This window comes from Paroedura picta, chromosome 15 (assembly GCF_049243985.1).
Source record: "Paroedura picta isolate Pp20150507F chromosome 15, Ppicta_v3.0, whole genome shotgun sequence".
Taxonomy (NCBI): Eukaryota; Metazoa; Chordata; class Lepidosauria; order Squamata; family Gekkonidae; genus Paroedura; species Paroedura picta.
In genome coordinates this window covers 6,856,008-6,882,815 of record NC_135383.1, presented here as the reverse complement: position 1 = coordinate 6,882,815, position 26,808 = coordinate 6,856,008, and the positions used below count along the sequence as shown (strand labels likewise).

The following is a 26,808-nucleotide window of genomic DNA, read 5'->3' as shown; positions in this document are numbered from 1 at the left end:
TTTTTCTTCTCCCCCTCCTCCCTTTTCTAATTCAAAATAGCACTCATGTGTTGCTTCTGGAATTTTTCTCTACCATGGTGCCCTTCCATCAAAGGCATGGGAGTTATGTGCATGTTTCCTCCGCTACGGCATCGGGGCTTCCTCTCGGAGAGAGGATTGTGGCAGGATCTCCGACATCGTCGTAGCCCGAAGCCATTTCACGGGAGAGGCTGCTAACAGAGAAAAAATGGGAGGGCAGCTAATTAGCCTTCTTGCTTTTCATGTTGTGAAATCCATTCTTGGTGCAACCTTTCCCTGAAACCTTTTCAATACGGTTTCTTAATTTTATCAGCTGTTGGGGTCATTGAGACGCAAGTATCCTATGGACCCAGGACACAGTTCCGTGACAATGGACTTAGCAATAGAAGATCAAGTTTGCATCAGACTGATCCCCAAATGACCATGAATATGCTGCGGGCATGGATGGAATGTCAAGACGGTTCCTTTGCCGATTAAGCCCAGCCCGAGCGGGAGTCAACCTGAGGGCCATTTGCCCCAAAGACCCTGGAGCCTCCTCCCAAGTAATTTGGTCTGAATGAACCACCCAGATCTCCAAGACATGTTGTTCTCCCCTGGCCTTAAAGGCTGGGCAAGTAGGTCTTGGCTTAGAATCAATTAAGTCAACTCCCCAGCCATCGAGGCTAAGCTATGATTCTATGATTCTGCCTAACCCCTCCCTTTCCCCCTCCCCAAAGAAGATCTCCAATTGCAAATAAGGGGGGTGGGGGTGGATGACACTTTCAAACTTCCTCCTTGGCTTTTGTTAAGAGCCATTGAGCACCGCACATTCCCTGGTGAAACCGGGCAAAACTGGGATCCTGGTGATGGAGAAGGCAACCACTCGGAGAAGGGAGAGGAATGGGAAGGTGACTGTAAGCCGCTTTGAGCCTCCTTGGAGTAGGGAAAAGCGGCATATAAGAACTAACTCATCTTCTTCTTCTTCTTCCTCTCAACAACTGCAGAGAACAGAAACTCAGAAGAAACTGATCCCCCTCCCCCCAGGCCACTGTATGCTGAGGAAACAAAACTTGTCTTTATTCCAAAGGATGATGAGCCAAAGCCAAGCCAGGGATTTACAAGGTTGCACGCTGTGTCTACTATCACTCGGTCCCCCGAAAAATATCCAGGCGAAAGCATATCAAAAAGAACTCCCTTGGCATTGACTTCAGGTAGGAATTGATTGTTTGCAATTTATATGTGGACCTGATGGACCAGCCTTTCCCAAAGGCATTGTGCTCAGCCAGTTTGGACCGGCTAGCCATCCCTGGCCTGATGGAAGGAGTTCTCGGAAGAGCTGCTGTCCCTTCAGGAGTTTGCTCAGTTTGGGAGGGTGCTCTTCCGCCAGGCATTGAGTTGGGGCCAATAATTAACAACGTTATCGAGTTGGCCCCGCCTCAATCCTTTCCCTTGGACTGAGGAACATTATCGGCCACTGATTCAATACTGTTTGTGTCAAGGGACACTTTAGGAATCGTTTTAATTGGTTTAAATGGTTTCAATTAAAACTAGAACTGTGTGAAGTTTTAATCCTATGTGGTTCTTATTATGTTGCTATCCGCCCCGAGCCAATTGGCCAGAAGGTGCTGCATATAAATCTAAATTTTATATATATATATATCTGTGTGTGTGTGTGTGTGTATGTAATTTATGTAATTTAGATTTATATGCTGCTCATTTAGATTTATATGCCACTCATCCATATGCTGCTCATTTGGTTTCTTAAATGGGTGGGTGTTAATTAATTTTTCATATATATAGGTGACAGGATCGTATATAGTCAAGTCAACCCACCTTCCCCTGCCAAAACGGCCAGTGATGGGCCTGGAGGGGGTGGGGAAGGGAGAGGAAGGGCCCTGGGTGGACGTGTCCACAACTCTGCTTCCCTACCCTATTCTGCATGATTGCACCACTTTGGGGGTTTCTCAGAGCCTGAAGAATGCTTCAGAGGTTTCTCAAGGGTAAATAAAGTTGAGAAAGGCTATGGTAAACAAGGACGGTAATCGTTTGGTACATCATGCCAGGGTGCTGCATTCCTGAGAGGAACTTGCCATGGACTCCACAACTTCTGGACAGGTGGGAAAAAAGAAAATCAGGCCACCCTGTCCTGCATGGCAGCGATGACTCCTCATGAGATTGGTGGCTTTGGTCATGAGAAAGTTTGGAACACCCATGCCCTTTTGACAGAAGCATGGGGGTGAGTTGAGACACGACCGGTGCGGCAACAAAAGCAGGTTGCCCCAAGATGAACGAGCGATAAATCCACCTGAATTTCTCTCTGTGCTCGTGCCTTATAATTAGGAACCGGGTGACAACTGCAATGAATAGACTAGTTAGGAGGTGGTTGAAAGGAGCATGGAGGAAAGTCCTCACCTGAAGCGGCATTTACTCACTCACGAGCCATTTGTCGGCTAAATGAACGAACCATTGCTGAAGGTGAGCTCAATTCCCCCCCAGGTGTGCAGGCGCAGACTGTAGTTTGGAGGTGTCGGGTTAATGCAGGAGTAACTGGCTGATCTGAGCAGAGCCGTCAGGTAGAAAACAGAGCTGGAGAGCGCCACCAAAAACTAGGTGTTCAGAGACGCCAGGTGGGGGCAGGCCAAGTATCAAAGCCCAACAGGTCTGGTCCGAAGTCAAAAAAGTCCCAGGAGTCGAGCAAGGTGAACGGCAGCAGGCATTATGTCCTACTGCAGTGGTCCCCAACCTTTTTATCACCGGGAACCAATCAATGCTTGACAATTTTACTGAGGCCCGGGGGAGGGGGAGTCTTTTGCCAAGGGACGCCGCTGCATGAGCCCCTGCTCCACTTGCTTTCCCGCTGGCGCCCCTGACTTCCCACCACTCACTGGGGGGGGGGGTGCTGCCAGCAGCAGCTGTGCAGTGCCACACCGAGGGGGAGCCCCTGCCATGGCGGCAGCTGGAGAGCACCAAAGGTGAGTCAGTGGCAGAGTGGTAGGGCAGCCTCTGAGGCAGCAGCCAGCGAGGTGAATGAGAAGGAGCCGTGGCCCGGTACCGACTGATCCACGGACTGGTACCGGTCCCCAGACCGGGGGTTGGGGACCACTGTCCTAATGTGTCTACCATCGCAGTAGCCCGTGCTATTCTTCATGCAGGTGAGATTTATTTATTTATTCTTTGATTTATACCCCGCCCATCCTCAGGGTGGCTTCCAACTATTACAGAAACCACAGATCTTAGTACAATGATGTACAATTTTAATTTCAAAATCAGCATCTTAAAACAAGCATGCGAAAAACAATCATGCCAACTGAATAGACACTTGTTCTATTCAGAGCATCTTGGTTTTCAGGGGGGACGGGGACCGTATAGCTGGAGCCCAGATGATATTTAATCAAGTCGCCTTGATGTTTGTTGGTTCCAACCCAACGTCTGGTGGAAGAGCTCCGTCTTACAGGCCCTGCGGAACTGGCCCAGTTCTGTCAGGGCCCTTAGTTCTTCTGAGAGCTCATTCCACCAGGTCGGGGCCAGGGCTGAAAAGGCCCTGGCCCTGGTTGAGGTCCAACATACTTCTTTGGGACCCGAGATCACAGTTTGTTGGAACTGTTTAAAGTTGTTATTCAGGGTGGCAACAGTCACAAGGCCCGTGCGGTGCAGGGAGGACAGAGGAGGAAGAAAGGACAAGAGGCTTCCCTAGTTCAGATTGCACGTCCCACCTAGAGAGGAGCTCAAAGCTGTAATTTTCACCTTTGTCTTAGCACTGCAACAGGCTCTCATGGAAGCTTTGGTAGTACCTGCAATGCTCCGGTACCTATGGCCCCAATACAGTCAGGCACCCTAGCTATGAAGATCAGCAGCCAGTCCTCTGCCACCCACAAAGGTCTTGAGCAGAAGGAGGATTAGTTAAGGGCATCAACATATTTATATAAACCTAAGCCATAAACGCTGCTGAGCTTTCAGTGACCTGTTTTATGACGTCAACCGTTTTCTAGAACAAAAATGATCCAGGGATCCTTCTCGTGCTCTGAGAAAGGAGCTCATTTGTATTCTACAAGCTACCTGAAAGAGGAGAGGGTCGGACTCTAGAATCTACCTGGAAGAGGAGAGGTTCACACTCCAGAATCTATCTGGAAGAGAGAGGAGAGGTTCACACTCCAGAATATACCTGGAAGAGGAGAGGTTCACTCTCTAGAATCTACCAGAAAGAGGAGAGGTTCACACTCCAGAATCTATCTGGAAGAGAGAGGAGAGGTTCACACTCTAGAATCTACCTGGAAGAAGTGAGAAGAAGAAATGGTTGGCCATTGCTTTCTTCCTCAGTCTTCCTTGGTGGTCTCCCATCCAAATGCCGACCCTACTTATCTTTTAAGAGTTGATGGGATCGTAGCATACCATGCCACTTCCCCTCGGGCATTGTATTAATTGCTAGTTATTTTAAAACCATTTCCGCATTAATAATCCCTTGCACAGAATTTCTTTTTTGCACTGCTGCCCCCCACTGGCCAATGCTTCCATTATCCTGTCTACCACAACCCCAAGTTCTTTCCTGCTCAGGGCAAATCTGGTCCCCATCTTCCTACGTGTGAACATAAGCTTTTGTGTGTGGGGGCGGGGGAGGTCCCCAGAATGCATGACTTTGCACTTACTTCCCTGTGAAAGGCATTGGTCATTTTATTCCCCAAACCCACCGTTCAAAGAGATCCCCTTGGAGCATTCTGCTGTCTGATTCGTTTTTCGCCACGCCGAAGAATTCGTTTCCCCTGAAAATTCAGTCGCTCCACTATTTGTTCCAAATTTCAGATAATTTTAGAAACCAATTTAAAAAGCACTGGTCCCAACACGGGCTTCTGGGATAACCTTATTTTCCTTTATTGTAAAAACTGTCCATTTACTCCTACCCTCTGTCTTTTGCTGATCAGCTTAAAAGTAGATGCACGGATGTCAAGTTATGATCGGGGTATGAATTCAGTTTAGCCAAGATGGGGTGGGGGGGATGGATAAACGCCTTATGGGTTTTTATTTGGCATTTTAAAACCGAGCCTGGGTTCTCTGGTTTGATTTGGATCTTTTTAAATATATATATATATTTATTTATTAACCTACCCATTCAGGAAACCCTTCTAGGGCCACCAAGAAACCCCAGGGTTTCACAAAACCCTGGTTGAGAAAGCCTGGTTTAGACTGACTATAAAAACAGGGCGTCTTGATCAAGGAAGAGAGCAGACAGAACCGGCCACTGGAGTGGAGCTGTCCAGGGTCTCTGGTGCTGATCTTTTACCCAGAGGGATGCAATCCAACAAATATGTTTCCCAGATTTCTGATGCACATTCCTCCTCTCCTGAATGATTATGTCCAGAAGGTTTAGAGAGGTTAAGATAAACTGGGCCATTTAAAACAGAGCCACACCTTGTCAAGCGAGAGGCAAGGAGAATTTTAGCTAAACTTCCACCTTGCCTTACTCCAAATTGCCTGCAGGTGTCAGCCCCAGCGAGCAATTTATGGTTACCGGCCAAAGTCACCTGCAAGAAGAAGAAGAAGAAGAAGAAGAAGAAGAAGAAGAAGAAGAAGAAGAAGAAGAAGAAGAAGAAGAAGAAGAAGAAGAGTTGGTTCTTATATGCTGCTTTTCTCTACTCGAAGGAGGCTCAAAGCGGCTTACAGTCGCCTTCCCTTCCTCTCCCCTCAACAGACACCCTGTGGGGTGGGTGAGGCTGAGAGAGCCCTGATATCAGTGCTCGGTCAGAACAGCTTTATCAGCACCGTGGTGAGCCCAAGGTCACCCAGCTGGCTGCATTGCCCAGGTCCTGAAGACCATGAATTACCCAAACCCATCCAAGGCAGAGGTACAAGAGATTAAACCTTTGTGTTATTATAATTACGTTTTCATATGAGTGCTCTTGCAGAACATGAGTGCATTAACCTTAGCATATCCTGATGTGCAACTGGGGAAGTCATAGAATCATAGAATCACAGAATCATAGAGTTGGAAGGGGCCACACAGGCCATCTAGTCCAACCCCCTGCTCAACGCAGGATCAGCCCTAAGCATCCTAAAGCATCCAAGAAAAGTGTGTATCCAGCCTTTGCTTGAAGACTGCCAGTAAGGGGGAGTTCACCACCTCCTTAGGCAGCCTATTCCACTGCTGAATTACTCTGACTGTGAACATTTTTTTCCTGATATCTAGCCTATATCGTTGTAGCTTAAACCTATTACTGCGTGTCCTCTCCTCTGCAGCCAACGGGAACAGCCTCCTGCCCTCTTCCAAGTGACAACCTTTCAAATACTTAAAGAGGGCTATCATGTCCCCTCTCAACCTCCTTTTCTCCAGGCTGAACATTCCCAAGTCCCTCAACCTATCTTCATAGGGCTTGGACCCTTGGCCCCAGATCATCTTCGTTGCTCTCCTCTGTACCCTTTCAATTTTATTCTACGTCCTTCAACAAAGAGTACACTGAATTAATTGCACCATGAATAAGTTAGTTTAATGCAAGTAGAACAAAAGTCAAACAAAAATGGTGGGCTTTGATTTTTGAGAAATTACATGTTATCTCTTATGAATGGAAGAAGGTTTCTGTAGAAAGATTCCCCAAAAAATCCCACAGTCGGTTTTGCCAGCAACTCTGGTGTCTGTAGCTATAAGGAATACATTATCTATAATGATTATTATATTTTTATTATGTTCTGTTCTCGGAGCTATCGCCATTCCAAGGTTTTTGCGCATAAATTCGACATGCTTTTCTCATCCGTAGATCATTCAATAGAGTCGTCACTGTTAGTAAATAATCCGTAAGCAGATCCTTGATCTACAGCTGTAAGAACGACTTGGTCATCCGTGCCCGCTTCAATACCTGGAGCTATAAACTTCCGATAAAGTCAACAATACTGTTTAGTGCCTTCTGACTTCCTGAGAACGAGAAAAGCCAGTCATTGAGAAAGTACAAAACTCCGTGGAATCCGTCTGAAAGGTGGTACCAAGTTACAGCGACCCCATTGTCCTCTAACCGTTTCTTATACAGCAGAGCATCATCCATAAATACATCGAAACCACATGTTAAAATATAAGTTTCAGGGAGTTGTTGAATCACGGCATCTTCTGCTAAAAGGGGGGAGATTGTCGTATCAAGAACGATTTGGAACTCTTCGTATGAAGGGGTGGGATACGAAGAGGGCTGTGGACATGTTTTCTTCCCCCGTTGAAATTCCTTCGGAAGATTTTCCTCCCCCAGCCATTTACGATACTGGAGCTTGATGTCTTCAGTTACATGATAACCTTCCAAAACTTGCTTCATTAAGGCCATATCCTTCTGAAGATACTGGAGGCCAAATTGCACAACATGACTCTGGTAAAAAAGGGGCACGCGACTATTCCTTTGATAGGAAGGCAAATTGAAATCGATGACTTGGAGATACGGGTAGATCAGAATCTGAGCTCGTACTTTGGGCAGGTCTGGTTCATTAACCAGGTGCTGACAAACGCTAGCCGCTATGGTGCCCCCACTGCTATCTCCGCTGATAATGATCCGATCGGGATTGACACCATACTTTGGGGCATTCTTCATGAAATACTTGGCAGCGGTAAGACAGTCCCGGAACTGGGTTGGGTAGGGATGCTCAGGGGCCAAACGATACCTAAAGAAAGGAGACAAGAACAGAGTCGTGTGGCGTGCATACCGGAGGCCTGACTGACAAAAGCAAGCTCCCGTTGCCCGGATGTAAGCAAGGGCTCACGACCCCTCTAACTTCTCAGAGAATAAGGCTACATTACTTCTTTCAAGAACATGTACAGGGCCCACGTGGCAAATGCAAACTGTACTGTCTTATGGAATGTCCACAACTTTGACTTAGTGCTGGGATTCCTAACCAGGAGCTCCGGAGGAGATCCATGGGATTTCCCCCCCCCTGCCTTTAATGGACTCAGCCACAAGCTAAGAAATGGGCTACCTCCATTGCTCCCCCCTCCCCCAGCACAAGTGTAAGTTCTCATAGTTTCTGTGTCTGCAAGGTGGAACCTGCACACCTACTCCCACCTTAAACCATGTCCTGTCTCCCTCCTTGAACCCACCTATTAACGTGGGTGGGAATGTCACTTCCTCGGGTGTACCAGGGAGGCAAGGCCAGCTGACATCAAGCTCCTAGAAGTCCAAAATTTATTTCAGGGGCTACTCCAAGGACAAAAGGGTGAAGAAAGCTTATAGTGTTTATACAATGGTGAGCCATTTTGCAACAAAGCAGATGCTTCTAAATCTTTCCATGGTCTTGTTCCACCTTGTATCTCCCCATCCCACTATAATAATCTCCTGATAGATGCCTACCTTATGACCTTTGACCCTCCAACTCTAACCTCCTCTTGGGCTCTTGCTGGTCAGGTCCAGCATGGTGTAGTTGTTAGGGGTACAAATTTCTAATCTGGCGAGCAAGGCTTGATCCCCCACTCCTCCACATGCAGCCAGCTGGGTGACCTTGGACTCACCAAGGCACTGATGAATCTGTTTTGACCAAGCAGTAATATCAGGGCTCTCTCAGCCCACCTACCTCATAGGGTGTGTGTTGTGGGGAGAGGAAAGGGAAGGAGATTGTAAGCTGCTTTGAGACTCCTTCGGGTAGAGAAAAGCGGCATATAAGAACCAACTCTTCTTCTTCTTCTTCTTCTTCTTCTTCTTCTTCTTCTTCTTCTTCTTCTTCTTCAGTGTTTGACTTGGCAAGAGAGCTTCTTGTAGTGCAGAGTGGTAAGGCAGCAGACATGCAGTCTGAAGCTCTGCCCATGAGGCTGGGAGTTCAATCCCAGCAACCGACTCAAGGTTGATTCAGCTTTCCATCCTTCCGAGGTCGGTAAAATAAGTACCCAGCTTTCTGGGAAGTAAACGGTAATGACTGGGGAAGGCCCTGGCAAACCATCCCATATTGAATCTGCCATGAAAACGCTAAAGGGTGTCACCCCAAAGGTTAGACATGACCCAGTGCTTGCACAGGGGATACCTTTACTTTTAAGATTGGCAGGATCAGATCCTGCTTGCTGGTGGTAATAAATATTACCCCACCCCCTTTGCCCAACTATGTTGAAATGTTCACTTACCCAACAGAGACCACGAAGGATTTGCTCTCTTTGGCGATGGCACGGCAAACTCTTTCATAGGCATCTAGGAGGAATCCACCAGACCATCATGGTAAGAGCTACTACAGTAACATCCTTTGGTATATATGTATGTAAAGTACATGCATGCACGAGTAGCTAAATCTTAAAGTTGTTCTATTGAAAACGGTGACTTAACATATGGTGTTTTATGTATTCCACAGCGGTCCATGTAAACCACCCTAGGCCGTATGGGAGGGTGGTATAAATGTCTAAGTAAATAAGTAAATAAATAATTAGCATTGCTTGACATTTGGCTAGAACAACATGTTTCCTTTTAGTGCTGCAGACCATCCTTTGAATGCAGCCTAGTTCCGCTGATCTATTGGCATGTGTCTTTATCTGAGTGCAAGCAAGAACTAGAGCCAGGAATACTGTCTTGTCGCTGCTCAAGACACACCTGCCCAGGCCTGTGGTTATCAGGGGGCCTTGGTTATCTATCCGACGCTTGACTTTCGCTTTCTTACCAATGCTTCCATACAGGCCAATCCCACCATGAAAGTAAAGGATCCCTCTCCATCCTCCGTCACGCGAACCCTTTGGCTGGTACATCCTAACTGGTATGCCATCAAAGCTCAGGTTGTCAATGGAGAGTTGGGGATCCTTCCGGGGTGGGATTCCAGCCATGATCAACCTCAGAATGCCATAGCCAGTGCAGAGATGCAATTTCTTCAAGATGTAGACCTGTTGGGAAAGCCCAGAAGAACTTGCTTTACTGGATTTGAGAGAACTGTGTAATAATTCAGGTTATGCAAAGAAGGAGGAGGAGATACCGGATGAGAAAGTGCAGCCTATTGATTTTGCTCATCTGCCATTTCAGATCTCCTCAGACTTCTGTTTTTCAGGCCCTCTCGTGAGACGGCCCAAAATATTGCCATATATCACCTACAACTTCCTACCCCTGCAGGCTTCAGTCATTCAAGACATCTCATCAGAGAGCCCAAAATGTCGCCCTATATATCCTTTCTCACATGGACACGTGAAGCTGCCACATGTGGAGACAGACCTTGGTCCATCAGCATCCACACTGTCTACTCAGGCCAGCCTTCACTTGCCAAGGGCTCTGGTTGAGGACGTTCACATCCCCAACTTCCTGGTTAGACCTTCAATAAAGCTGTTGTCAGCCTTGAAGGTGACCCCAGCCTTGAAGGTTGTTCTGCTGCTGAGCCGTACGTAGTGCTCAAAGAGGAGACCACCAAGGGAGGCCAAGGTTTCTGCACAGAGGAAGGCAACGGCAAACCACCTCTGCTCTTCTCCTGCCATGAAAACCCCACATGCCTTGAGTCTCCCCAATCCGGCTGGGACTTGTCAGCGCTTGATGGCTATGATTTGGTGCCATTCATAAAAGCAGCCTCCCAAATCGTTGATCTCATTATGACAAACCCAGATTCCAGCTCCACAGGCGTGATGAGTTCAAGGCTAGGAGATGAGCAAACTGCTAATTAGGCCAAGGTGCAGATTCCCTTTTGAACACTGCTCTGTGTTCTGCTTCTGACAGCTACCAATGAGAAGCCTGGGAAAAGATCAGAGGTGCACTCTCTCTTTTGCGTTCTCTTTCACCTCTTTCTTTCCTTTCTGTTTGCTCGTCCCAGGATTTGCTCAGAAAGGCAGCAGGCAGACCAACCTGATCCAAGACCTCTTTCTAATCAGGGAGAACAACGGGATGCGGAGAGAAATAACGATTGGAAAGAATGCTTTGCCACGCCTATTTCTGGAGCTCAAAAAGCAAAATAATTGGATTCCCAAGAGAGAGAGAGAGAGAGAGAGAGAGAGAGAGAGAGAGAGAGAGAGAGAGAGAAGAAATGAAGACAGAGAATGGGAACCACCAAACAGGTGTTGCTAGGCACGCTCAGAACCAAAAGGAATGGTATGCTTAGGAATGGAAAACAGGATTGCAGAAGCCATTCGGGGACTCTTGCAGCACAATCCCAATCAAAGTTCCATCCCTCTCATCACAATGATGGATCGTCACATTGATGGATCGTTGAGGATTGCGATATTAAGACGGTCAAAAACTTACTGGGACTTATGAAGCAACATACGCCGTACCTGTTGTGCGACTCTACTAGGATCAAGGTAAGTAGATCTGCTGACCAATACTCTCATGGGAGGCTTGAGGCAGAAGGTGGGAGGGACTTCCTTGCAGGTGAGGGATATCAGTCAGCTTTCACTCGTTGTTGCTACTGAAAGTGTGTGGCCATAGTTTATTTCAGAACATTCCTATATCTGACCTGCATTTTATTTGCCCGGGCAAAGCCTGCAGAGCCAGTTTGGTGAAGTGGTTAGGAGTGCGGACTTCTAATCTGGCATGCTGGGTTTCGATTCTGCACTCCCCCACATGCAGCCAGCTGGGTGGCCTTGGGCTTGTCACAGCCCTGATAAAGCTGTTCTGACCGAGCAGCGATATCAGGGCTCTCTCAGCCTCACCTCCCTCACAGGGTTTCTCTGGTGGGGACTGGAAAGGGAAGGCAACTGTAAGCCGCTTTGAGCCTCCTTCAGGTAGAGAAAAGTGGCATATAAGAACCTACTCTTCTTCGTCAGTAATCTCAGGGCTCTCTCAGCCTCACCTCCCTCACAGGGTGTCTGTTGTAGGGAGAGGAAAGGGAAGGCGACTGTAAGCCGCTTTGAGACTCCTTCGGGTAGAGAAAAGCAGCATATAAGTACCAACTCTTCTTCTTCTCAACCCCATCAATAAAATCCCATCCCAATGTTACCGTGAAAAGGTAGACGATGTGACCACCCCAGGCTATGATGGATCATTGACACATGCATGGGTAAAAACACTATACTAGGAAGGTACAAAAGAAGCATAGACCTTTGACTTACCCCAGCGACTCTGTCGGCAAAGATTAAGAATGTAAAAAGCCATAGCTGACAATGGCTTTTTTTTTTTTTAAGGGAAGCATCAGTAGAAAGAAGAAACAAACAGCAAGAAATTCAAGTCAAGCCTGTAAGACATCAGGAGCCAGACTTTTAATAGACTGGATTCCACCCTCCCTCCTTTTAAAAAAAAGGGAGAGTTGGAAGCTCTATCTGCAAAAGTCTTTAGGATAAACAACAATGGAATTTAGATCTCCAGTCTTCTCCTTTAGGCTCAGATGTACTAGAGATAGGCTTCAAAACTGGCTGGGAAAGGCAGCAATTTGTCTTTGAAGTAGTAAATCAGTGCAGTAATTAGAAGAAGAAGAGTTGGTTCTTAGATGCCGCTTTTCTCTACCTGAACCAGTCTCAAAGTGGCTTGTATTCGCCTTCCCTTTCCTCTCCCCACAACAGACACCCTGTGAGGTGGGTGAGGCTGAGAGAGCCCTAAGATTACTGCTCTGTCAGAACAGCTTTATCAGTGTTTGGCGAGCCCAAAGTCTGAATTGTGCCTATTACAAAATCAAGGAACAGCATCATGTTGTTACATGCCTGAAGATAACAATACAAGTTTAGAAAGCAGAGGAATCCCTTAGGTTATAACAGACTCATGAGTCTGGTCCTGCCTTTATGTTTATGATTCCTTCTCATTTTGTACCCTTCTATAAGACGGTGTACCAATGGCATCTTTCACCTGTCTGGATCATAAGGATGTATAGCTTTGGGGTCAGGCAAATGCTGTTTTTTTTATACCTGTAGTGGCATTGTGATGGGGTCCTTTTGGGACAGAGTAGCTAGATCCTGCTATGTGGCCTTTGAAAGGAATGTGGGGGAAATGAGAACACAATTATCTTACGTATTTGCCACCTTTCCATATAATTAAGAAAACCGAGTTCTCATTTCCCCCATGTTCCTTTCAAAGGCCACAGAGCATGATCTCCCCAAAGAGCTTCTATCCAGTCATATTTGATGGATTTAAATTCCAAATTCAATTCCAAATTCCCCATCATTAAATTAATGCTTACAGGAAAGGATCCCATTAAATTTTCCAGGGTAGCCGATGCCCAAATAAATAACTTATGTTTGCTAGTGCGGAAAGGTAGCCTTGTCTAATCCATTTGGTTTCCTTGGATTGTGATGGTGTATGCTAATAAATTCTGAGTCTGCCACCTGTCCCAAAACAATGCCAGACATCTGCTAATGCAAATCAGTTCCAGACACCTGCAAGGTTGATTTTGCATAAGAATGGAAATTAAAAACTTGGCCTTCAAAGAAAAGTGAAATGGAGCCATGGGCCGTTTTGTTTACTGCAAACATCTCAAAAGACTGAGCAGGTTCAAAGATTCTGTGTCGCCAAGAGCTAAAAAGGTTAGCATGGGAAGGTGAGTAGAATCACAGAATCATAGAATCATAGAGTTGGAAGGGACCTCATGGGTCATCTAGTCCAACCCCCTGCACTATGCAGGACACTCACATCCCAATCACTTATCTACTGTAAATCTGATCAACTTTTCTGCTAAGAGCCAGCTTGGTGTAGTGCTTAGGAGCACAGACTTCTAATCTGGTGGGCTGGGCTCCCCATATGCAACCAGCTGGCTGACCTTGGGCTAATCACAGCACTGATAAGGCTGTTCTGACCGAGCAGTAATATCAGGACTTTCTGTGCTCTTCTTCTTCAGTAATCTCAGGGCTCTCTCAGCCTCACCCACCTCACAAGGTGTCTGTTGTGGGGAGAAGAAAGGGAAGGCAATTGGAAGCCGCTTTGAGACTTAAAGAAAAGTGGCATATAAGAACCAACTCTTCTTCTTCTTCTTCTTCTTCTTCTTCTTCTTCTTCTTCTTCTTCTTCTTCTAATCCAAAAGGAAAGCGGGATCCCTTTTGACCACTCAAAAAGGTTATGTTGGGGATTCTAAGACCCAAATGCATGAGACCAAATGTGAGAGGGGAAGTAGCAGGGTGGGAAAATTGACTGAGATCCTGTGATAATACTATCAGAATCAGTATGTTGAATCGTGCTCAGAACAAGAGTGAACTGGCCCTCAACCAAGAGTCTTGACCTTGAAAAACATCCCTAGGAATTGACAGGGGCTGAAAATACCTCCCATCCAATTAATGACACATGCCCACTACCCTCTTTAGCAATTAAAATGGAACTTACCAGACCAAAACACATGACCACCATGCAGTGTAAGAATCTCAGTTGGAAGGGTTGAGAGATTCCGGGAGGGATATCCGTACGGGAGATATGGTAGTAGACAGCCCATGCCGCCAGCAGGAATAAAACGGTAAGTAAAATGGACCCCAGCAATGAAAGAGCCCAGAGGAAATCCATCAGAGCCCAGAAGAAACCAATATTCTAAGATCTGGCATCCAGAAACGTATCAGCTCTTTTGCACAACGATTTAGGGGAGACGTGGAGGTAGGGCTTTGCGTCATAGATCTTGAGATAATTCTGTTGAAAGCACGAAGGCTTACATAAACTCAACAGGGCCGATCTGTTTTCTCCTAGGATTCAGCGAAGGCAAGGGGGAAGTCATGTTGAAGGCATTTCTGTGGACGTTTGCATAATAACAGGTTCGAGAGAGCATCTTACGTAATCAAGAGGACAACATTCAGGTTCCGGGGCAGCTTTGTGAAACCCTAGGGTTTATCGATGGCCCTGGAACGGGGTTTTTTTTTTTTTTTAATGGTCGGAAGTGAATTAATTTTATATATTAAAAATTTCATTAAACATTTATCAGGAGATACAACCACATGTGTTCATGTCGACCTGCACACCCCCCCCCTAGTGGCCAATGACGGGCCATGGAGGGGGTGGGAAGGGGAGGGGCCTTGGGTGGGCGTGTCCACAGCTGTGCTTCCCACTCATATACGTCTGAAGTTTCTCTGAGCCCGAAGGTTGTTTCAGGGGTTTTCAGTGGTGAATGTGTTGAGAAAGGCTGGCTTAGATGGTGAATCACATTTTCTTGGTCTGAAAGGCGCCACTGGACTCAAATCTGGTTCTGTTTCTCCTGACTTGACTCTATTGGGTTGCTGAGAAGGTGAGACAAAGGACAGGAGGCCAGCAGAAGTGGCTTAGAGCCCCCTCCCCCCCCCCAGGAAGGAGGTTGGGGGACGTATGACCTTTGTTATCCATCTGGTTTCACTTCCCACTTGGGAGCAGAGGAGGAGGACTTACACTGTTGCTTCATTGGGCGTTGACACGGCTGAGGCAGTTCCTTCTCTTTTCGGCACTGTTGGGATTGGGAGTGAGGCAATCTGGGCATCGCAATTTCCTGGTAGGCTTTCAAAGCAGTTCTAAAGAAGCCGAAGCAGTTTATCTCCCTCCCTCCCTCCAGAGCAACTGGGCCGGCCTAGAATGCCCAACTCCTAGGGGGAGGAAAAGGGGAGGAAAGAGGCTATGGCCCTGATCCATGAGGGGGAAACACTGCATGGGGCCCCTGGAGGCACGGGGCCTGTAGCACATGCCACATGGATAAACCGAGCCTGGGTTTTCACAACAAATGGGAAACAGAGGTCGTTTGCCATGGCTTTCCTCTGCAGAACCTGCCTTGGTGGTCTCCCCTCCAGGGACCCACCCTGCTTGGCTTTGGAGATCTGATGAGATCAGGCTATGTCATGCCACCTTCCCTCCCTCCCAGAGGTTCTACCTGAAGTACTACAGGATATGCAGGATGCACCAGGCTTTCAAAAAAAAAAAAATCCCAGGCAGATCTGAGGAAGCAGGTCTGGAGTCTTAGATCATAGATAAAGGAGGCAGGTGTCGTGCAGTTCCTATCATAGTTCTATATTAATCTAGTGATTCTATCTGCTCGTTTTAATATAATTTATGGAGCAGTTTTTAAATACATCATTGCTGGTATAGCGTTTAGTTCTGAGCTGGGCAGAGTCTGCACTTACATTGTTTATTCCGTTGTCAATCCTGTTGAATTCAGATCGCTTTGAACTCGAGTCTTCCTCTCCCCCCCCCCTCCCCAATGAAACAGGAAAGTCTTCTGCACGTGGTTAGGGAGGTTGTGAGGAGGGGGGGGAGGCAAATGGAGACAAAGGAATTGAGATTTCATAGAAGCCTCCATTCAAGCAGTACATACAACATGTGTGTATGTGTCTGTGTGTGTGTGTGTGTCATGCAATGATTCTAGCAACTTCATAAGCAAAACTCTCAAATGGAGGAGTCTTTAAAGGCATCTAGAAAGGATTGATAGAAAGCACCAGCATGTCCTCCCTAGCCAGTTGAGCAGTAATCAGGGCTGGAGATGGTCCCACCCACCCACACACACTATGGACAGTTGACTCCAACTTTGTGTAGGTGCTTCCAACCACATCCTGGGTCCCAGTCAGGGGAAGTCTCCTAGATTTGGGGCTCCGTGGATTTTACCTTCCCTACCCCTCGTAGATGCTACCACCTATTGCTCAACAGATATGGTGGAATTTAATTAAACCAGATAAAGTCTGCATGACTCGGTGATGCATGTTCTTGGGATGACTGGTGCTTGGGGATGTTGAAGAACCGGGCGAGCCTCACCACTCAATGGAATAGACCGTAGGGTTTATTTCTGCCTCTACTCAACCGACAAAGTGACCAGTGACCTACAGCCTGTTTACAAAATTCAACACACTCTCCATCCCTCTTTTGGTACCCGAAACAGGAAGCACAACGAGATCGATGAAGTAAAGGGCTCCGTGGATTCCATCTACAAGGTGGTACCAAGTCACAGGAACTCCTGCATCCTCTAACCTCTTCTTGTACAGCAGCCCATCGTCTCTGAGGACGTCGTATTCGCACGTTAACACAAACATCTCTGGGAGCTGCCGAATAACGTCGTCCTCAGCCAGAAGGGGTGAAAACCGGGTGTCAAAAGCTTTCTGGGATTGGTGGTAAACTTCCGGGGAGAAGACAGCCGGCGGTGATGGTTTGTAGCCTCTGAGTTTGAATTCCTTGGGGATGAGATCTGGATTGATCCAGTTCCTCAACTTCATTTTCATGTCCTCGGGAACGTGGGAGCCTTTCCTTAACTCTTTGGCCAAAGACATCTTTTCCCCGAGATATTGCACGCCTGCCTCAACTATGGTCCTTTGGTGAAACGGGGGCACCAATCGGTTTTGCTGATGGGAGGGTAAGTTGAAATCGATGGCTTGCAGGAAAGGGTAGAGCAAGATCTGAGCCCGGATTTTGGGGAGGTTCGTTTCCTTGACCAGCTCTTGACAAATAGATGCTGCAAAGGTGCCCCCTAGACTATCACCGCTAATGATGATACATTCTGGGTCCACGCCGTAGTCCTTTGCATTCTTCATCAAGTGGATGGTGGCAGCATAGCAGTCCAAGTACTGACTTGGATATGGGTACTCAGGAGCCAGGCGGTACCTGTAACAAAAAATCTCTTAAATTCCATTTGGCAACATAATTTGGCAACATAATTGGGATTGGGTTTGCCACCAAGTTGGGTTCCTTGGTGTCTTTTAGTGGGTGTTTTAATGGGGATATTATAAGACGCTGTGACCCGCCACAAGATGGTCAGGGATTGGCGGGGAATAAATCGAAAATAATAATAATGCAACCAGCTGGGTGACCTTGAGCTCGCTACAGCTGTCCTGACCGAGCAGGAATATCAGGGCTCTCTCAGCCTCCCCTCCCTCACAGGGTGTCTGTGGTGGGGAGAGGAAAGAGAAGGCGAATGTATAAGCCGCTTTGAGACTCCTTCGGGTAGAGAAAAGCAGCATATAAGAACCAATTCTTCTTCGTCATCTTACCTACTAGAGTTTTATCTCAAGCAATGGCTCTATTGATATTTGTATTTTCATGGTTAGAAACATGTCCCAAATTATTCTCCAGTTCAAATTGTACGCTAGAGCACCTGGCTCCTTGTTCCGTGGCTGCCGTTGTGCTTGACAGCAAACCAATGACACGAGAAGTGAACGAACTCTTTCTCTCTTCCTCTCCTTCTCTTCTTCCCTGCCAACATCTTGGAGGCTTCCTCCATGACTTGCCCTGAGAAATGGAGCCCAAAGAGCATTTTTCCCGTTAGGGTCATCTCTGTTAACAAGCATTAGACCAGACAAAACTGACTTACCCGACAGAGACCACCACCGAATTCCCTTCCCTGGCAAGGAAGTGACACATTCGTTCGTGGGAATCTGGACAGGAGGAAACAACAGAGTTCGGTACACACAGTATTTTTTTTACAGGTTCGTATTCATAAATCAAGAGCCTCTTGTGGCGTAGAGTGGTAGGGCAGCAGACATGCAATCTGAAAGCTCTGACCATGAGGCTGGGAGTTCAATCCCAGCAACCGGCTCAAGGTTGACTCAGCCTTCCATCCTTCTGAGGTCGGTAAAATGAGGACCCAGCTTGCTGGGGGGTAAACGGTAATGACTGGGGAAAGCACTGGCAAACCACCCCGTATTGAGTCTGCCATGAAAATGCTAGAGGGCATCACCCCAAGGGTCAGAAATGACCCAGTGCTTGCACGGGGGATACCTTTACCTTTACTTTATTCATAGATCATTCCACAGCAGGATCAGATTCACCTTGGGGACATTCAACGGCAATCCGTCAATGCTGGTCCGGCATTGCTGACTTATTAATTTTTAAAAAGTATATTTCGCCAATCTGGAGAGCGGCAAACAAACCTGCCCGTGGATTTGCAATGAGGATGCACGCATCAGCAGGTATTGCCCCACTTAGATAATTCCCCTCGGATATTAAAAAAAAAAAACAACCACCCAACAGCACGTTTGCAAAGTCATTATAATAAATAAGCTTTAAAGTAGAGCTTCAGCTTTACCAATGCTGCCCCACATGCCAATTCCTCCATGAAAGAAAAGGATTCCTTTCCTGAGTTTTGTGTCGGGCGCTTTGGGCTGAAACACCCTCACAGTCACGCCGTCGAACTGGAGATCCCGAATTCTAAGCGTCTTGGCTTTCCGAGCTGGGATTCCATCGATGAGTCTCCTCATGACTGTGTGTTCTTCACAGAGGCCGATCTTCCACCCTAGGTATCCCTGGTTATACGGACACAACACAGAGACGTCAAACTCTTTGGAACTTCCAGACGGCCCGATAGTTCCCACTAGGCCAGGGGTGGCCAAACTGCGGCCATGCTGACAAGGGCCCATGGGAATTGTAGTCCGTGGACCTCTGGAGAAGTCACCGTTGGGCCACCCCCTGCTCTAGCCTTATCTTGCTGCGATGAAGAGTGGATAAAAAAAATGTATTTCGCTCTTCAGGAGTGGGCTGTTAACATGGGAGAGGTCTCCCCTCTCTGCCGCTAATCTGTGTCTGGCACCTGGCCAGGTATTCGATTCAAAAAGATGTCCTGACTTACAGCAACTTGCACCAGTCGGGACAATGAACTGCGAACCCATTGGTACCATTCATCTACTAAGCAATAACAATAGTGATTTATTTATTTATTTTAGATTCCACCACTTCTGGACAGCAGGCTCAAGACGGTTAACATCGACATAACAATAGTTAAAATATCCGAACCAGATCACCCCACCCCACAGTCCCCCCCCCTTCCCTTCTCCACCTCTTGCTAGCTCTGTAGACCAGAGGTAGTCAACCTGTGGTCCTCCAGATGTTCATGGACTACCATTCCCATGAGCCCCTGCCAGCATTTGCTGGCAGGGGCTCATGGGAATTGTAGTCCATGCACATCTGGAGGACCACAGGTTGACTACCCCTGCTGTAGACCACATCTACCCGCCAACACCTCTTTGTAGGTGTGTTTCAGAGGAGGGACCCAGCTCGTCTCCCCTGGATTGACAGCTCTCAGAAATCCCCTGGGATTATAGCTCATCTCCAGATTAAAGAGATCAGTTCCCCTGGAGAAAATGACTGTTTTGAAGGGTGGACTCCGTGGCATTAGACTCCACTGAGGTTCCTTCCCGTCTCCAATCCCACCCGATTCCATCTCCACCCCCCAATGTCTGCAGGTATTTCTCAACCTCAGGGTTGAGCCTCAGGGGAGGGCGCTATATAAACACAATAAACAAACCAACCAACCTAGATCTGGTTACCCTAGCTCCAAATCCTGCAGTAGATACTCTCTGAACAAGACCTTTGCTCTCGATCTGCTGCATATAGCAGAGCGTGAACAGCAAAAGGAGCACTTGCGTGGGATGAGCCAAAGCCTCCCGAAAACCTGAGCTCTCACAATAGCCCCTAAGCAAGCTCAGCCTCTCCTCCCCGGGCGGATGTCTCCTCCTATCCTGCATGCCGAACCAATTTTGGAAGCCCAGCTCCAAAATCAAGACACTTACCAGCCCATATATGGCCATGGACACAATATGGTAGATCCTTATCTTCACAGGGGAGCCCAATCCAGGAGGGAATTCAGATTTAAAGAAATAAACATAAGCCACCCACGCCATCACGACTACAGCGCCAAGGGGGAACACCAAAGCGGCCCGAGCCGTCAACCACAGAACCTGTTGAAGCCCCATCTGGTGAAGCCAGTACAGAATACAGAAGCAATCTGCAGCATCGTTGACTTCTGGGGGAATATTTATTTAATTGATATAGGCCATTGGCAAGAACACACCTTACTAAATCACAGAGCGGTGGAAGTAATTGCAGTGGACGTAATTGAGGTCCATTAATGAACTGGTACAATTGTTAGTTGGCTACCACTCATTCCTGGAAGGGTTCTGGACCTGACTGGGGCAGCTGAAGTTCTATCAAGGACGATGAAGAACCTAGGGGGCTGCTATGCTACTCAAGACGATGGAAGCTCAAGGTGCTGGACGTCCCTGGAATCCTGAACTTCAAAGTCAGAAGCTAAGCAGGGTCAAATCTGGCTACTCATTGGATAGATGATCACCCAGGAGTACCGGGGTAGTGATATGAAGGCAGGCAATGGCTAACCCCCTCTGAAAGTGCATAATGCGTCTGAGATTTATTTTCTCTGCACCAGATTAGGAAGGCACTTAGTAGAATTTACCACCCTAACAAGAAGGCTAGAAGGTTCTTTACAAAGGCGCTTACTTGGCAGTCTTCAAGAAAAGGTTGGATACACACTTTTCTTGGAGGTTTTAGGATGCTTTGGGCTGATCTTGCGTTGAGCAGGGGGGTTGGACTAGATGGCCTGTGTGGCCCCTTCCAACTCTATGATTCTGTGATTCTATGATTCTCCATTATATCTCTGCCTTGAGTCACAGTTATTACATTTTAAGTAATTTCAGCTGGGCCCAACTTTTTAGAAATTGTGGATTAATTCAAATCCTGGAAACCACTGAAGAACTCCATCAGGCCCAAATTCCTGTGGTCTTACCAGTGTCGTCCTAGTTGCTCTTGCTGCAAAGAAGATTAGGCCTCATTACGTAAATAAACCATGCTGTTCTAATAAGGTTAATCCTTGCGCCGTATCTATAATCTCATGATGTTCTACTCTAACTTTTCTCTTATCTTGTTTTTGTGTACTCAATGTGACCCTTGTGACGGCCTACGGCTAATACAATAGAATCTGATTGGTTGTTAACATTGTATTTGTATCTTCTCAGCAACTGCAGTACATTCTTTCTTGACGTTTTGAACATCTGAGAAGGTTCGTGAGTTGGTCAATCAAGTCCAGTAGCACCTTTAAGACCTTTAAGACCAACTTGAAAGCTCGCTCCCTGAATAAATCTCTGTTGGTCTTAAAGGTGCTTCTGGACTCTGATTTTATTGTGCTACTTCAGACCAACACGGTCTTGGTCAGGCTTTTTAGCTAAACTTGCTAACACCATAAATGATTGAAATCCATCCCGGACAATGTCTAGGACCACCAAGTCAGTCATCTGATATCTTCACTTGACGTATAACTTTTGCCATCCTTCTTGGCCTTCTTTTATTAATAGAACTATTTCCAAGAAGGATCCTTCTACATCCGGAAGACCTCTTACGGTTTCCCCCCTGAAAATTAATTGCCGTACAATTATTGATTATGACTTGACCAATAAAACATTCACATATGGTTTACACATGTGCTGTGCTCCTAACGTTTCTCGTGAGTGAACGATGTCTCATGGCTTACTCAGGGAGAGTCATCCGCCCCTTCCAATGGTTGTTAGGCAAACACAAGATCCTAAACCATGGCTCCTACTATTTGATGAACCATACCCTGATTCCAAACTCAACCACCTTTGCTGCCTGCCTTGCACTGAAATAAGCTAAGACTCATCTTCCTTCCCTTTCATGCCACAATCTACTACAGGGGTGGACCAACTGTGGCTCTCCAGATGTCTATGGACTACCATTCCCATGAGCCCCCAACAGCATGTGCTGTCAGGGACTCATGGGAATGGTAGTCCATGGGCTTCTGGAGAGCCACAGTTTGACCACCCCAGATCTAGTATATTCTGGTGGCAAACGCTACCAAGTCACAGCCAACTTCTGGTGACCCCATAGGATTTTCAAGGCAAGACGTGGTTTGCCATGGGCTGATTTTGTGTAGACTTTAGTGGCCTCTCGTCCAAGTATTAACCAAGGCTGACCTTGCTTGGCATCCAAGATCTATGAGACTAGACTAGCTTGGGCTATCCAGTCCAGGATGGGAATATCCTACTAGATCCTATTTAAGACCTGCAGCTGAAATCAGTGGAAGCAGAATTACATTGAGCTGGAAGAGGCCACAAAAGGCCATCTAGACCAGCCTCCCAACTTCCCAGCTCCTTTGGGCATGCTGCTTGCCTCCAGAACAGGACGAACGCAGAAGAGACCAACCAGTAGAGAACATAAAATTACAGATATAAAATCAATTGTGAATGGATAAAATTCATATATGCAAAGTTCCATGTAAACCGCCCAGAGCTGTAAAGAATGAGCAGCATAAAAATCCAAACAAACAAACAAATACTAAGAAATTAGAACAATTATATATGGATCCAGTGTTTAAGTCTTTTTAAGTCTTTTAATGGGAGTTTTAATGGGGCTTTAAGACGCTGTAACCCGCCACGAGCCATTTGGGAGTGGCAGGAAATAAATCGAAATAAATAAAATTATTATTATTATTATTATTATTATTATTATTATTATTATTATTATTATTATTTAATTTTTAGACCGCGCTTCTCCCAATAGGTCTCAGGGCGGTTTACAACATAAATAGTTAAAACACAATAAAATCCCCATAAAAACCCCAATTAAAAGTTACATATAACATATAGCGGCGGTGGTCACAATTCTGATCTTAGTTCAGCCTGGTGGAGAGAATAATGTTCAGAAAAGGGTGGCACCAATACAATAGATCTAACCATAATCTCGATGTTAGAGATCTCAATATTGGGGTATAGGACTGGTCCAGCTCTGCCTTCTTTTTATAGCCACCCAAGCAAAGGTAGCAATAATTTTCATTAGGTCTTTATTTGTGTCTGACAGTGTTAGCTCAAGACTCTGTTTCCTCAGACCTCTGGGGCAATCTGCAAGCAACAAGGCCAGTGAATCTGTACGGAGGTGACAATAGAGTCCACACTCAAATAGGACATGTTCCGCTCTCTCTATTTGACCTTCGTCACGGGCATACCTGCGTGCTTCTATCGGTAGCCCCTTGATCTTTCCTGCCAGAAAAGTGGAAGGGAGAGCATTATAACGGAGAAGAATGAAAGTTCTTCTTTATTCAGAATTTAGAAGATCAGTTAGATAGGGCATCAGGACAGTCTTGTTAAGAAGGTCTTTTCCAAAAAACGGGTCCAGGATCTTATTAATATCATGCTGTCTTTCTACATCTATTACCCTGCTCCTTATTCATTTGTTTGCCTTATCACGTCCCAGGCTCAGAACAAGTTGATAGGACAGACCCTAGGAGCCCAGCTTCTCTAACGCTGCATTTAACCAGGGTGCAACAAATGAATCTGACAGTAGGAGGCAAATAAGCTCTGGGAGCAGAACATAAGTAGGGTGGAGTCTGAGGAAGGGAGGGAGCTGATTGGGGCTACATTGGGCCAATGCAATGGAGTCCATCCTCCCAAAAAGCCAGTCACACTCGTGGGATTTATCCTATCATCTGGAGATGAGTTGCAATGCCAGGAGATCTTCCCAGGCCACCCGCAGACTAGTAACTCTACAGTATGTTATTTTTCCCCCCTCTCCTCCCACAGAGAAGGGATCATAGAACTGGATTGCGTGGATGCACCTGGCGTTGCTGTAATCAGACGAGATGTTAACAAAACATGGATAAATAGGTCGCCGGGCTGCAACCCTTAGCCGGAACTGTAGCTCGGCATAATGATAGTCTCTGCAGGAATGATTACAGATGGTAAAGCCTATTAAATCTTATCAAGATTCAATTTTTCTCGATGGTTTCTGCAATTGTACACTGGACACTTTATTGGCAAGTCTAGCATGCAGACTGATTTGTTTGAGTTTTGTTGACTCATTATTTACCTGGTTTAAAGGAAACCAGCAGCCAGGACTTTTATGCATGTCCTACTTGGGCTTTACGCATCGATGAGTCTCTTCTTGGAAGTGTTTGCTTATTTTTTAGAATTGCAGCCTACATACAGTTGACGACCAGCAGAGAAGAAACAACTCCAGGCAGACTTAAGGGCAAGATAAGAATTCATTAACAAGCTGCTTAGTAACTGGTAGGTTTCGTCTTGAGCACGGCTCACAAATGGAAGGAAAGTTCCCGGCCAGTTAAAGGTAAAGGTATCCTGTGTGCAAGCACGGAGTCATGTCTGACCCTTGGGATGATGCCCTCTAGTGGTTTCTTGGCAGACTCAATACAGGGTGGTTTGCCATTCCCTTCCCCAGTCATTACCGTTTACCCCCCCCCCGGCAAGCTGGGTACTCATTTTACCGACCTTGGAAGGATGGAAGGCTGAGTAAACATTGAGCCGGCTGCTGGGATCGAACTCCCAGCCTCATGGTCAGAGCTTCAGAGAACATGTCAGCTGCCTTACCACCCTGCGCCACAAGAGGCTCTTCCTAGCCAGTTAGCAAGCTTTTAATAGCCCAGATATCTCTGCCTGATACCGTTCCTTTGTCTCCAGTTAAATTAGCTGGTCAAAGGCAGGCAGAGGGGATTATATTGAGATCCATCCTACCCATACGTTCATTGGAATGGACTCGAGAAAGATCAGTGAACAGATAGGGAATGTTCACCCTTGTCCTTCATGTCCTGTAATAACCAATGTGAGTCATCACCCGGACAGAGCAAAGGGCACAGAGGCAATGTGCTACGATCCTCTACAGCAGGGGTAGTCAACTTGTGGTCCTCCAGATGTCCATGGACTACAACTCCCATGAGACCTTGCCAGAATCTCCCTCCCTCCCTATCCGTCATCTACCATCCATTCATCAACTGCCTACTTACCCATCATCCTATCTATCTCTCTATCTCTCTATCTCTCTATCTATCTATCTATCTATCTATCTATCTATCTATCTATCTATCTATCTATCTATCTATCTATCTATCTATCCATCTATCATCTGTCAACCACCTACTTACCCACTCACCATCCATCTAACTACCTACGTACCTATCTACCTATTAATCTTTAAATTTGTATACTGCTCCTTTCAGGGTTACTGACTCAGGGTGATTCACTAGTTATTAACTACAATCATAGTAAAATCAATTAGAACAACCAAAATTATACCCTACCCACCATAGCTGGGATCTATGTTTCATCCTCTCCATCTCCCACTCAGGGCGGTTTACTTTTTCAAACCTGCACAGGGGCCATGCCACAGAATCAGAGTGCCCTTGCAAAACTAGAGGTCTTCTTCTCTGTTAAGTTGTCCCAAGGACCTGAGAGCAAAGCTGAATCTACGCATATCTGAATTTGATCATTTAGCTGGATATGTTCTCAATGAGGCTTTTTACTCAGGGTTGGGAACTTCCTGGAGGTTTGTGGGGTGGAGCCTGCAGAGGGCAGGGCTTGGGGAAGGAAAGAGATTTCAGCAGGTTAAAATGCCCTGCAAACCCACCCAATCACCCACTCAAAGCAGCCCTTTTCTGTAAGTGAACTGACCTCTGTAGTAGGGGGCTCAGTTGTAATTCTGGGAGCTCTCCCTCCTCTCCCCCCCCCTGGAGATTGGCAACCCTATTTAGAGAGAGAGAAAAAGACTTGTTCTCTATGGGAAGAGAACTCCATACTAGATAAGAAAGGCAGAGTGAAGGCTTCTAGCGAGCTATCTAAACTAGGATGGAAAGAGATTCTGCACCTGAGATGGGCAAAGATCAAGCGAGGCAAATGATGAAACAAAATATTCATGATGCCAAGTGCCAAGCAAGTCAGGTCAAGTTAGATTTTATTGCATGCAGCTATAGGCCATTGCAATATAAAAGAAGATATGCAAGGATTTAAAACATTTCAAACCAGTAATAGAACAGTCAATAAGAGAATGTGGAATGTCAGATGATAATTACTCGATGCCATAAGCACATTTGTCAAGATCACCTGAGTTTATTCCTCCCCCAAGCAGTAGATGTATTAAAAAGTCAGCAGTGTACCTGTCATTTTTTTTTTTTAGAAATCAAGAATCATAGGAGGACATTTACCCCTGCAAAGTGTCCTGCCTTTCCATCAGCAATGTTAGAGGAACAATATGAAAAGATTCCGAAGAATGGGTGGGTCAAAGGAATTGGAGACCCTTGGGCCTGTTTTCTTTAGCTGCCCATCCTACGTGGTAAACTGCAATAAGACCACTCCCTCACTTTCACCCAAGACCATCGGTCCCCTTTTGTTTCAAATTTCTGGCGTATCGGCGCAAGGAATAACCAAAGCGCTCCTTGTAGGAGAAAAACACACAGGTTGCCAGATGTTGTGCTACAGCGTACAAGTCACGTCAAATATAGCACCAGAAACTAGTTATGAATATGGGTAAATTAAAAAAAAAA

At 46.4% G+C, this 26,808-nt stretch overlaps 2 protein-coding genes across 2 annotated transcripts; both read right to left on the bottom strand.

The window, feature by feature from the left end:
- Positions 1-6,447: 6,447 nt before the first annotated feature.
- LOC143824310 (arylacetamide deacetylase-like 4) lies at positions 6,448-14,596 on the bottom strand. The gene is made up of 4 exons (XM_077311459.1): positions 14,139-14,596; positions 9,589-9,805; positions 9,065-9,128; positions 6,448-7,620 (listed from the first exon to the last, which is right to left on the bottom strand). Exons 1-4 carry the CDS (start codon positions 14,310-14,312, stop codon positions 6,846-6,848), a joined length of 1,230 nt encoding a protein of 409 aa, XP_077167574.1. The 5' UTR covers positions 14,313-14,596; the 3' UTR covers positions 6,448-6,845.
- A 1,974-nt stretch (positions 14,597-16,570) lies between these two features.
- Positions 16,571-20,428, bottom strand: LOC143824517 (arylacetamide deacetylase-like 4). The gene is made up of 4 exons (XM_077311896.1): positions 20,246-20,428; positions 18,766-18,982; positions 18,052-18,115; positions 16,571-17,345 (listed from the first exon to the last, which is right to left on the bottom strand). Exons 1-4 carry the CDS (start codon positions 20,426-20,428, stop codon positions 16,571-16,573), a joined length of 1,239 nt encoding a protein of 412 aa, XP_077168011.1.
- Positions 20,429-26,808: the final 6,380 nt, after the last annotated feature.

What these genes read in the sequence shown, in the direction of transcription:
- LOC143824517 (XM_077311896.1), bottom strand. Translation starts at nt 20,428, where the DNA reads ATGGGGCTTCAACAGGTTCTGTGGTTGACGGCTCGGGCCGCTTTGGTG. An exon ending in TGGCATGTGGGGCAGCATTG is followed by an intron (nt 18,116 to 18,765) that starts GTAAAGCTGAAG and finishes CCTCCTGTCCAG; the next exon opens with ATTCCCACGAACGAATGTGT. An exon ending in TCGGTGGTGGTCTCTGTCGG is followed by an intron (nt 17,346 to 18,051) that starts GTAAGTCAGTTT and finishes TTTTTGTTACAG; the next exon opens with GTACCGCCTGGCTCCTGAGT.
- LOC143824310 (XM_077311459.1), bottom strand. Translation starts at nt 14,312, where the DNA reads ATGGATTTCCTCTGGGCTCTTTCATTGCTGGGGTCCATTTTACTTACC. An exon ending in TGGTCATGTGTTTTGGTCTG is followed by an intron (nt 9,806 to 14,138) that starts GTAAGTTCCATT and finishes CTTTCCCAACAG; the next exon opens with GTCTACATCTTGAAGAAATT. An exon ending in TGGCCTGTATGGAAGCATTG is followed by an intron (nt 9,129 to 9,588) that starts GTAAGAAAGCGA and finishes GATTCCTCCTAG; the next exon opens with ATGCCTATGAAAGAGTTTGC.